Source organism: Capra hircus, chromosome 17, assembly GCF_001704415.2.
Source record: "Capra hircus breed San Clemente chromosome 17, ASM170441v1, whole genome shotgun sequence".
In the NCBI taxonomy this organism is placed as follows: domain Eukaryota; kingdom Metazoa; phylum Chordata; class Mammalia; order Artiodactyla; family Bovidae; genus Capra; species Capra hircus.
The window spans coordinates 3,786,179-3,798,712 of record NC_030824.1 but is presented as its reverse complement, the minus strand read 5'-3'; the positions used below and the strand labels follow the sequence as shown (position 1 = coordinate 3,798,712).

The 12,534-nt window shown below is 42.9% G+C and overlaps 1 protein-coding gene across 2 annotated transcripts in view; it reads right to left on the bottom strand.

The window, feature by feature from the left end:
• PITPNB (phosphatidylinositol transfer protein beta) overlaps positions 1-12,534 on the bottom strand; it is a 63,445-nt gene that overhangs the window by 16,255 nt on the left and 34,656 nt on the right. For both annotated transcript variants that reach the window (XM_018061054.1, XM_018061053.1), the window contains exon 8: positions 5,137-5,214. In XM_018061054.1, coding sequence (XP_017916543.1) covers positions 5,137-5,214 — 78 coding nt within the window. The remainder of the gene's footprint in view (positions 1-5,136; positions 5,215-12,534) is intronic.

Genomic DNA, 12,534 nt, shown 5'->3' with positions numbered 1-12,534 from the left:
AGAGTCTCTTGGACTGCAAGGAGATCCAACCAGTCCATTCTGAAGGAGATCAGTCCTGGGTGTTCATTGGAAGGACTGATGCTGAAGCTGAAACTCTAATACTTTGGCCACCTCATGCAAAGAGTTAACTCATTGGAAAAAACCCTGATGCTGGGAGGGATTGGGGGCAGGAGGAGAAGGGGACGACAGAGGCTGAGATGGCTGGATGACATCACCGACTCGATGGATATGCGTTTGAGTGAACTCCGGGAGTTGGTGATGGACAGGGAGGCCTGGCGTGCTGCGATTCATGGGGTCGCAAAGAGTCGGACATGACTGAGCGACTAAACTGAACTGAAAGGTGAAACGCCTATTTTTTTTATACTGAATTAAAAACCCAGTTGCCAAAACAAATACTTAAAAAGAAAAAAGAGAGCGTGCCATGTTTTAGGGTCTGCAAAGATAATCCATAATGTGGTCTAACTAGAAACTAATTACTAAGCCTCTTTATACCACCCACCATGGGGCTTCCAATGTGAGATCACAGATGAGGGGCAGGTTTTAAATGCCTTCACATCCCTCCCAGACTCAGAGCCGGGTCCAGCAGAGGACTCAGGAGAGCACCCCCAGTCCTCCTCCTCGGGTGGCCCAGTGAGGGGCAGGGCTCATTAGCCTCTCAAGGATCATCTGGGCTGCTTCCCTGCCAGTCTCGACCTCAACGAGGCTTCCACAGCAGGGTTTCAAATTCTCCCTCATCCCCCCGTTTTTCATTCTCCCCATTCCCGGTCCACAGAACCCTGTGGTATCTTTACGTTAGGCCACCAGCAACTACATCTGCCTTCTTTTCACGGGTGTGAGGGGGAACAGGAAAAAGGCGTCTTGGCAGCACAGCAGAAAATACAGCAGCATTCCCATTACCCATCGACGGCTGTCCTCCCCCGGCTTGGAGAATCCAGAACGGCCCCCATGGTTAAGTCCAAAAGGAACCTAAAGCGTGCCCACGTGGGTGAATGGCACAGCAACTGCTAGGCCAGGTCAAGCTCCAGCTGCCGGTGCTTCCGTGCAGACTAGAAGGAACTGGCACAGGAGATAAACTGCCCGTGTCTTCAAGATCAGAAAGAGTCTATTTATATAAAGATATGTAAGAAGGGAATATAAAACCCACCACAATTTCTGCATCAACTTCTTTATTCAACTCGATCCCCTAATACCCTAGTATTCAGACACCAAGTCTTCCAAGACATGTCAAGCAAAGCCTCTGACAAAGACCTTTACAGGCCTAATTATTAACTATCATACACACATACACACACACGTGTGTGTGTGTGTGTGTTTATAGGCACAACAGTTTATGTCTTCATGAGGCATCTGGATTAAATGAAGAAAAAAATTAGACCATGCTATAATCTTCAAAGGTGTTGTTTCAGTTGGTTAACATGACAACTCCTCACCCATCAGAGAAAGCAAACTGGAAAGTTAAAGGTATCCACAGGTGAATGGATAAGTCACTGGTATTGGTAATCACACCCCCGAAACACAAAAGGAACCACAATATGGATGTGTGTAATCTACACATACATATATGTCTAATGCTATTCAGAAGAAATACACTTACATCCATGAGAAATGCATGGTTTTGCCTTGAAGCAAAAACGTTTATCAGGTTATAAAATACTCTATTATTATGCAGACTCAACCAAGTGTTGGGACCTAAATAACAAAATATAATTCATGCGCTCAGATTTTAAAAATTCTTTTTTTTAGAGGGAAAATGAATATATATACATCTAAAGTCTGGACCTCTAGGTCTGTAATTTTAAAAAAATTAAAAAGCTATGTATCACGCCATAAACTAAAGAAGTCTGTACTCTTAACAAATACAAAATATATGAAAATCGATTATTCCCTGGTAACCCCATGACCCCCTGCTAGCAAAGGCTCTAAAACTGTGCAGCCTCTGCTTTACGGCTGACCCTGGGTCAAGCACTCACTAAACACTCATAACCACGAGGGGTAAGGACAGGTGAACCAGGATGCGATGGACGATCCCCAAACACCGGAACCATGGGAGCCCCTGGACACTAGACAGAGAAAAGGAGTAACTGCGTCCCCAACAAGGCAGCACACTCACTGATCTCACTACGCCCAGGAGATGACAGAGGCCTGACAACAGCAGGAAGCTGCCATTTACTGTGCACTCCCTCTCTGCTGGGAATATAACACTCATTAGTTCTCACACAAACCTTCAGAGGCAGTTACTAATATCACTCCCAATTTAGAGATGTGGAAACACGCTTCAGTTAAGTTATTTAAGTCACAACTTGTAAGATTCATGGTGGTTTTTTAATGGGTCTCCCCTAGTGCCACTGTCTCCTAACAGCTTCCCAGACTACTGGAAATATGACTGGTATTAAGAGAAGTATCAAATTCTGGCAAACACCATGAATAAGAGAGCCACACCCCTATCATGATACAGGAGGGCAAAAAGGTATGTATTGGTGAGCGGTGTCTCTGGATTAGGAGTGAAAATCTGCTATGTCTCCATGCCTTATGCATCTCTGGGATGAGTACTGAATCAGGTATGACAGAAGCAGCAGACGTTTCTTCTGTGACTATTATCCGCATTTCTCTGGCCAAGTTTCTCATCTATAAAATGAAGCAACTGTATCTACCCCATAGGAAAATTGTGAAGATTAAATACGACCTCATATTGCGCCTGGCACCAAGAAAACGGTTCTTTTCCCTTATCCAGTTTGGTGCAGACAAGCAGTAAATACTGCAATAATTCAGAAGGAAAATACCACTGTGGGATAAGTGAAGGAAGTTTCAGAGAGATCACGGGGTGTGCACGGGGCAGTGGATGCACTCTGGACTGTGTTCTGGTAAGGCGAGTCGGCGGAGGGGCACGGAGCGCCTCTGGGGCACAGCAGGACCACCACCTGGTCCGGAGCACTGTCCCATGCAGCCCTGGGGAAGCGGGTCCACGACGGGTTTCTCCTTCCCCTCTGCCCCAAGCACCGTGCGCGTCTTCCCTATTCCCGTATTTCAGAAGGACAGAAAACTTCCACTGTCACCCTTCCCTGGGCTCCCTCTGGTGCCGTGCAAGTAGGGCCTGCTGAACAGCGGCAGGAGACGTCGACAAGGGCAAGTCAGTCCCGAGGCTCCTATGATTCCAGCTGTTTCCCTGGAATCCTTCTAGATAGTCAATCCTTCTTACTTTTCATTATCTATCTCAGCAGTAAGCGATGGGTTCCTTAGTTATTCTTGACTACCTGAGTTATTTCTGAGATCATGATAACTCACTGAAATCCGGTTAAACAGTAACCCAACTTATGGAGTAGCTGCACCTGCCATCATCTGGCTCGAGTTTAACAACTGACAGGCAAATGGATAGAATGGTATCACTATCAGCCACACTCTCCCTGAGAAATCAGCTATTGTTCAACCCCCCGCCACAGACACACACACACACACACACACACACACACACACACACGGGGTAAAAATTCATTACACTGCAACCTGAAAAAATGCAAAATTCACATTTCTAAAACTTAAACATCTTCTAGAAGTTTAAGTAACCATTAATGGATAATAAAAAGACAAAGCAATGTTAGTTAAAGAGGTAAAAAGCAGAAATAAAAAAGTAGTAAATGTCATATCCCAAGTTCCCAAAGGTTGGAAATCAGGTAGAAATCAGACTGTCAAGCTATGTTTGCTGTCTTTTGTAAAACTGGCTAGGAGTTCCTACAGGAAAGATAGGCACCCAAACATAAATAGCCAACCATATTATATAGCACCACCTTTTACTGACAATGTGAAGAAAATCCAAGATTTAATTCACCTCCATGTCTCAAGCTCACGGCCCCCTACTATTCCCTGAAAAGAGGAGCTGGTATTACTGGGACCAGACAGTCTGTGAGGACTCCGGCAGCCTCGCAAGCAGCCTCCTGTCCGCTCCAGCACAGTTCTCTCTCTCTCTCTCAAGGCCTGTGTTAAATCTGTTAAATCTCAGAGAAAAGGCTTCTCCTCTGACTCAGGGTGAGTTCTAAAGTTCACAGCGAGAAATCTTGAAAGGGGTGTTGTTTTTTTAAATCCATTAGAGTAAATTTAGAACACATATACTGAACTTGTCCCTTAATTTCTAAGTGACATGTATCACTTTCTGGGTATTGGAAGCCTCTAGTCATGGCCATTAAACTGGTAGAATCTTGAACCAAACTCTACTTAGAGAACAAATGTGAAAATAAGATAATTATGAATCATCTCTTAGAGAAGAAAGTCAGACTCATTCTTCATTTTAATTGATGTGTAAGACAGTCCCCAACAGTCCAACACCCATGGAGAGCCACTCACGGGGCTCTTGTGGGGCTGTTATAGTAATCCCCTATCTACAAGCAACAGCTAGCACCTAGACATCATTCATCAATGACCTGTGACTGGCTTCAGCATGAACAGATTGGTTACCAAGTAAAATCCCATTGGTAGAGAATCTGTTTTGGGCATGTTTAGGCTTTTATGCTCCTCTTCTCTTGTCAAATTAGCTGTAATAACTTGCCATCAACACATTAAGCCTTCTCTAAGGGGCTGTCATTTGGTTTAGCGGATGTCTTTAAAATCCATTATATTTCTATAGCGATTTAAATTACTACCTGGACACTGCTTTCCTTACTTCCACAAATAAAAATAAGGATGTGCTTTTTATTAGAGCACTTGCCATCAAGACTGTTCTCTGGTGCCCTGTTTTCCAAAATATAACTATTGAAAGGCCAGGAACATGAGCCTGGGGAAGGTGAACTTGTTCAGTTTTTACTAAGACTAAATTTAAAACTATCAACCTTCATTTAACATAGACTTCTGTACTGCTTCAAGTCTCAAAAGAGAACATTACAATCCCCAAAGACTAAATCACTTGTCTCTTGTAAGAGTTATCAGAATAGCATTATGCTGAAAGTGACAGCCTGGCTCTGTTCTGTTTGTTAATGCAGCACAGACTTGCTGGCCAACTGCAACTGGCTGTGAGTCCTTATCGCAAATAAAACTGTTTTTGTGCCATTTCTATTTTTCACTTAAACGTCGCCAGCTCCTCCAAACTCAGGACCTGTCAAGTGTCCTGCTGCCAAGACTCTGCCTGTCAGAAAGGTCAGCATCCAGTACCTTCCAGTTGGGTCCCAGAGGGCCTCTCTTGGTCTTGACAGACTGGAATAATGCTGGGTCTTCATCAGCTTTGTAGTCCTGCAAAGCAAAACAAAGTCAGAGGCGGAGAAGAAAACCAGAGAAAAATTTTCTAACCTCGGCCAGAATAGCCCTTTGCAGCTATTAAACACAGGACAGAAACCGACTGGGCTTACTGTGCTCTGCATAAATGCAGGGAAATGCTTCTATGTGACATTAAGTTGTCCGTTGGGTTCTCTTTGCTCTAAGCTTTTACCTTAAGGCAAAACAACTACATAATAAAAAGCAATACAAGTCTTGATCAACAAGTCTACCACAACTGGTTGCTGGATTGCTGTTAGTATCTCTAAGAACAAATTTTTAACACTTCTCAACAGTTTCAGCATTTTGATATACTTATCATCACACTCAAGAAATTAAGCAGACCCACACCAGTTCTGAAATGCTCATGAGACTCTAACACACGCTAGAGAGCAACTACCATGACTGGAAACACAGATCAGAACCGTGGGTTCTGTGCACCCCAAGCGCTGCCATGTCTGGGTCTGAGGTGGAGCCTGTCCATGGAGAGTCACCAGTACAAACGCCTTAGGGACCACACTCAGGTCAGTCCTGCATGACCAAGTGACATGAGGGAGGGCTTCACAACTCCATATGGGACTCAGTTACAAGCACGTCACAGGGCACAGCCCTAAAATCTAGGTTTTATGCAAGGTTCCTGTGTGTATAAATTCTGCTTCCCTTAATATAGTCTTTCTGGTAGAATGGAAAATACAAGAGAAGTAAATCCTTTAATCCTGTCTGCTTTACGAAAGTTCTTGTGTCATTTCGCACATACACACACGTAATCCACATACAGAAATTAAAAATTATTTTTGAATAGTTAACGTCCAGATTTAAAAAACGAAGTGAGTTAGATCAGGTGAAAATATTACAAAAGGATGGCCCCTTTCTTCTTGGGCAGGGGTCCTTCTAAAGCAGGGGTCCTTCACAGGATTTGTGGAGGACCACCTACTTTGAGAAAAATGCCCAGACAAGTCAATATGAAGAAATATCATTGTTTTAGAGATAAAGTCAGTGCAAGCACTCAACGCATGCCAAAGCACAATACAGACTTTCAAAATCAAAGAAAACGGGCTGAGAAGCAGCAAATCAAGACTCGACAGTCAGTCAGTAAATGCATATGGCATGTTAGCAGCTTCTAAAGAGAAAGTTACAAATAAATCATAGGAGGAAGGAGAAAAGTGAGGTTCAGGTACATAACAGAACTTCTTTAAGGGGCGGTAACTGGGCAAATATGTGACCTTGAACTCAAAGCCTATCTAAACGGTTACAGAGGCGAACCTGACTGGCCGCGCTGGGCCTTGCTGCTGAAACACGCAGCACGGCGCAGACACAGGAGGAGGTCAGCCAGCGCCGTCCAGGACAAGCTGGGATGAGCCGACTACAAGGAGTCGGACAACTGCAGCCACTCGGTGTGTCTGGGCACATCAGCAGAGAGTTCAATTACTGTCAGCTAACAGGAATTCTTAAATTCTAGTTTAGAACCACACCTTAAAATTAACAACTTCACTGCGGACTGAGGGAAAAAAAAAGAACCAACTGCACAGGTGGTCCCTAGACCTGGATTCACAGTGAGACACCAGCTCTCCTGCTAACAAACCAAGCAACATTTTCTTTTAGGTCAGAGCCTTGGAAACTCAGAGACGAACTCAATTTCCTCCAAAACTGAAAGCATTTAACATCCTATCAAATAATCACTTTTGACATCAACTCCCTCGATTCAAGGTCTATTTACTGAACAGCCATCACAGAGAAGGGTGCACTGCATAAGCACCTAGCAGGGCGCAAGATGCTAAGAGGTAGTCTGGGGTCCAAGAGCAGAAGAGCCAGCACCTGGGTCCAGATCCTGGGAAGTCAGTCTAGCCGGAATCAAAGCAAGAGAGACAAAAGGTACCCGGAACCGCAGGGATCACATGCCCACTGCCAGCAGGGAATGGAGAGAAGAAATTACAGTCAGAACGGAAGCCGATCAACACCAGCTGAGGAAAACTGTTTTTAAAATGAGTTTTAACATCATGTTTAAAAGCAGAAAAGTCTTTCTGCTAAAGTGCATTGTGTTAAAATCTTTTATGATAAAGTTTTAATTATCTGTTTAATGTTCAGGGGCCTGGCCAGTGTTTAACACTTAACAGTTCATCCCACTTGAGGGAAAAACACTTTTTTTTTTTTTTTTGCTTTTTTACTAAGCGGGGTGTGACCTTACTGAGATCAAGATGCCCAAGTTTTTTGCTTTTTCACAAAATCTTTTTTGCTTTTTCACAAAATCTAAGATATTATGGGGCCCTGCATGAGCTGAATAGTAAATAATCACATTTCCTGACTCTGAGAGACTGCCAATTACAGGATGCTCCATTATTTTACGTACCATTAAGAAGGAAAACACCGGGCCAATAAAACATGCCACAACTGGAGGACAAATCTGACTTTGACTATATCAAAATATGAGGAGAAAAATGAGGGAGGGGATCTTAGAACTGACGAAACAGAGACTGCAGAACTACCTCTGTGGATTCTAAACTTGCCAGCTCCAAGACAGAAAGAAAAACAAAGTCCACAAAATACAGTGTACACAAGTGTTAGCAGGACCGACAGTATACAATAGGGCAGTAGACAAACCAAGGCAGAACTAATTTAAGAAAAGCGAGCGTGGTCTAAATTGTAATCAGCATAAATGATTGTCACGTAGAGGTAAACTAATTAAGGCGGTGGGTGCCCCAGGAGAAGGGCTGACGCAGGATTAAGGCCGCAGCACTGAATGTGAAAATGTTAGGCGAATTGATTAAATGGACTTCTGGACAACACTCCTTTCTCCGTCCTAACCCCATCCAGCACCACACCAGGGAGACAACTTAGGGGATTTTTTCAATACTTATTTGACATAATTAACTGAAAAATATGGAGTAAGCTATTTCAGAGCCTTCATTATTAGTGCTGTCAACTGGGTAACTTTTCTGAACTATGGAGTCACAACATGTTAGAGGGGACTGCACCCTGAAGACCACCCAAGCCGCCTCATTTCACAGGTGAGGAAACCACGGTCCAACAAGGAGGTGGTACGGCCCGCCTACCTGGGGACTTGCACACCAGCCTCCTCACCCTCCCTCCGTCCGAGGCTCATTCTGGGCCATCACACAGGAAGATGGCAGAAGAGCATCCACACAAGCCACACAAACGAAACACATTTCAAAAACGGCAAGCAGCAGCAGCACCATAGATACTAAAGTGGATCCTCCTAGAAGGCACGAGTGTGTGCATATAAAACATCACACACACACCCCTCCCCCCCAAAGCTAAGTCTCCCCTTTCTGCTCTTTTCCCTTGAATATAAAGCAGCAACATTAAAGATACACTGGAAATGTTAACAAAACCCAATTATTAACAATAGCACCTTAACCTTGACAGATGAGGAAAATGCATCTTGTCAAAACCCAGGAATTTTCGCACTTTTTAATGTTAGTTTGAATATATAGATGTTTAATCAGCTGAATTAAGTAGCAAGATATTAACAAGCAGCAAGCAAGTGTGGTTTTATTAACCTCACTTTTGTATTTATATAACATTTAATTTTTTGAACAGTATCTTTCTGGCTACAATTATATCGTTGGGTATCTAGTTTTGTCTTTCTATATCTGAAATCAACTGGCTGATTTATATCCGTATCACAATGAACAAATATATTCCTTCATGTATGACAGTTTCAGCATACAGAATGCAACCTCAGCTACCAATTATAGCTGCAAATGAGCAATAGTGTGGAATGAGACAGCTGCTGGCTTTGTTAGTATTCTGTCTCCTTTGGGGTCCCATGGGGAAAGGGGAGGCTCTGATGAAGAGAAGCCCTTGGCTCATGGTTTATTGTGCTTGCCACCAGCTGCAGACTTCTCATCTCATTAGTTCTTTTAGAATACTGTGGGTGAAGACAGCTGTAGCCTACTTGAGTCTTCAGCTCCTGGGTATTCTGAAGGCTGAATTTGCTATGCACTTTCTGTAATCCTTGGGAAAAAAAAAAAAACAAACAAAAAAACAGCAGATTCACTGGGCCAAGGAAAAGTATTTTTTAAATGAGTTTTAAAATCATGTTTAAAAGTAGAAAAATCTTATTGCTAAGGTGCATTGTGTTTAAAATTTTTTTATGATCAAATTTTAATTGTCTGTATAAAATGCCCAGAGGCCTGGCCAGGAATAAGGGCTTAGTAAAACCATCATTATCAAGTTAGGTGTAGTGTCCCCAGACACTGCTCACTCCACCAATGCTGGTGCCTGAACAACAGGAAAACACAATGGTCTCAGCATAAGGCAGATGCGGGTCAGTGTTAACACAACTCTATTTAATTGAAAACTCTGTTTAAGTAAAAAAGGAGGCAAGTCAAGACACCCTTTGGAGAACAAATAAAATCTAATATGGTAAATAAGTGGATTACTGAGTCTCCATGCTGGAGCCACAGAATACATTCATTAAATTCTTATAAGTAACTGTTTTCTGTCACTGGAATACAAAAGTTGTGCTACCTCTTGGGTGTACATCTGTTACTCACTACAGCTTTCGATAGAAACTCTCAACAGAAACCAGATTCATTCTGAAGACAAAGAATATTAGTTTTATGAATCTTTTAGCATAGTGGCTGCCCCCCCAACCCCAAACGCAAGCACAAAATCTGTGCTGAGCCAACCCGAATGTCCTTGAGCCCAGACTGAACTCATGATTATGAATGGGGAAGGGAGCAGGAGGTGGGGGCAGGCTGGTAGAAGCTTCTTAACAGCTTGCGGAAAAATCAAGAGCTCCAGACACCAGAAACTGCTTAAAGAACCACGCCTGGGTCACTGCAGGTGATGCTACCTGTACAGTGAGAAAAGGAAATGCTGGCCAGAACCACGTATGTAAGTCCTCCACACCTGCTCTCCCTGGCAAAGAGAAACTGCTCTACAGGGTAAACAAAAACTTGAGAGGGATACTAGAATCCTGCAGCCTGCTTGTAAAATGCTGTCCTTTAGCATAAGATGATTAATTAGGTGTCTATTCAAATAGCTCAAAGATAATCACCAAGTTTAAAATGCAGATACTGCTGCTCAACTCAGCAGAGCTCATTTCCTCTAATCACACCCTAAAAGTAAAGACCAGGATGGGGAGAGAGCTGAATTACATAGGAAGATAAATATCAAATATCATTTATTAGCACTGTGCTGGATTTTTCAGTACTGTGGCACTTAGAAAAAAGGGGTTCACAGATACTATTATCACTAACCCCAGTGTGTAACTCACTGGAGCTGAGAAAACTCAAGTGACTCCAAAGGGGAAGCCTATTAAAAAAAAAAAATGTTTGCATTAAATTTTGCCAAGTAACAAGAGGTGTAAAGAGAAATTAACATTTACTAACTTGCTTAAGAAACTCATTTCAACATATTTTCAAATAAGCAGCTTTCTTTCTGATTTTTAATTACATCTCCCCAGTGACTCCTCACCCTTTCAGGTTCCCACAGAGTACCATTAATATAGTATAAGTAAATCTTATTAATTCAGGTCCTACCACCTTGGAATTTATAATAATTCGGACAGGGGCTGGACTGAAGTTTATCTTTGCATGATCTATGAAAAAAAGATTTGCTACACAAATTAATAGAGTAACAAGATCTCAGGAGGGCTGTTTAAACAGTTCAGAAGTGTTTTAGAGCAATTCAGAAGCATTCATTTGCATATAATTATTATGCTAATTACAAATCATTCTTATCTATTCATTAAAGCAGATTCCCAAAGGACCACTAATTGTCAATAACTTGTTGGCCTAGTTTCTGTTGCTGAATGTACCTCAAAGGAACAGAGTGGCATTAAAAAATATTCTCTAATTCAGCCCTCTCATTAATCCTTACTGGCTTCTCACCAATGAATCCTTAAAACGGAATTTTTAAACAACTGCCCTGAGAACTGAGAAATGCAGTCAAACCTACACACCCAAGCAGAACACTTGCTTGTAATCTTTTCAACCTCACAGAGACCCCGCACAGTGAGAGTTCGGGTGGGCGAGCGTGGTGGACAGGGGAGGGGGACGGAGGCTGTCAACAGGACCCTGTGCTGAAAGGTGGCCCCAGCCTCAGGCACTGCTGGGCTAGAGCATAGCTAGGGCAATTGCCTCCTCCATTCTTTCTCATCTTGTCCGAATCACAGCCAGAGCCTGCCAACCCTGTCATGTTTATGAAGGCAGACCTCTCAAAGCCTTTGGAAGGTTACAAATTAATACAGAAAGAGAAAAAAAACCCAGAATTTCAGCCATGAAAAGAAGTTACAACCAAAAACCTGATGTCAACAACCCAGCAGGGAAACCAAATAGCTGGGGACCAGAAGAGGGGCTTCCCAGGGAGCCAGGGCTGGTAGGTATCCCCCAGGCCTCCCCTACAGGGGTCAGTAGGCTACTGGTTTGGAGGAGCCCATACTTCATGCACAAATATATGCTGTATTTGTTACTGCCACATATTTATTACTATGTATTTACATATTATAGCATTAAAAAATATATTTTAAACTCTTCACATCAATGAAATTAAGTACCAACACACCAATAAGTCAGTCTTATTAAAGATGATTGTTAAATATTATATATTTTAAAATTAAACTGCATACGCTTAAAATGTAAATAATAAGTTTAGGAAAGTTTTATTTAATATGTGCTGTGCCTAGTCGCTCAGTCGTGTCTGACTCTTTGTGACCCCATGGACTATGGCCTGCCAGGCTCCTCTGTCCGTGGGAATTTCCCAGGCAAGAATACTGGAGTGGGTGGCCATGCCCTCCTCCAGGAGATCTTCCCAACCCAGGGATCGAACCCAGGTCTCCTGCATTGCAGGCATATTCTTTACCAGCTGAGCCACCAGGGAAGCCGAAGAATACTGGAGTGGGTAGCCTTCCCCTTCTCCAGGGGATCTTCCCAACCCAGGAATCAAACCAGCTCTCCTGACATTGCACGCAGATTCTTTACCAGCTGAGTTATCAAGGAAGCTTCCCTGATGGCTCAGATGGTAAAGAATTCCTATTTTTAACATAAAATGCATTTCCTTAAATGACAGTAGACCGAAGAATATACTACATTAAATTCCTTAAAGTGGGAATATCCTCTTGAGAACTTACAGGTGAGCCTTCTCCACTACAATGTTCATTTTGGTGCATAACCTGGGCTTCAGGCACAGCTGCTCGTAAGTCCCAGGACCCCACTGATTACATTAGCACCAATTTAATAAACACTAAATAGGATATGGCTTCCCTGATTCCTCAGCAAGTGAAGAATCTGCCTACAATGCAGGAGACACAGGAGAGACAGGTTCAGTCCCTGG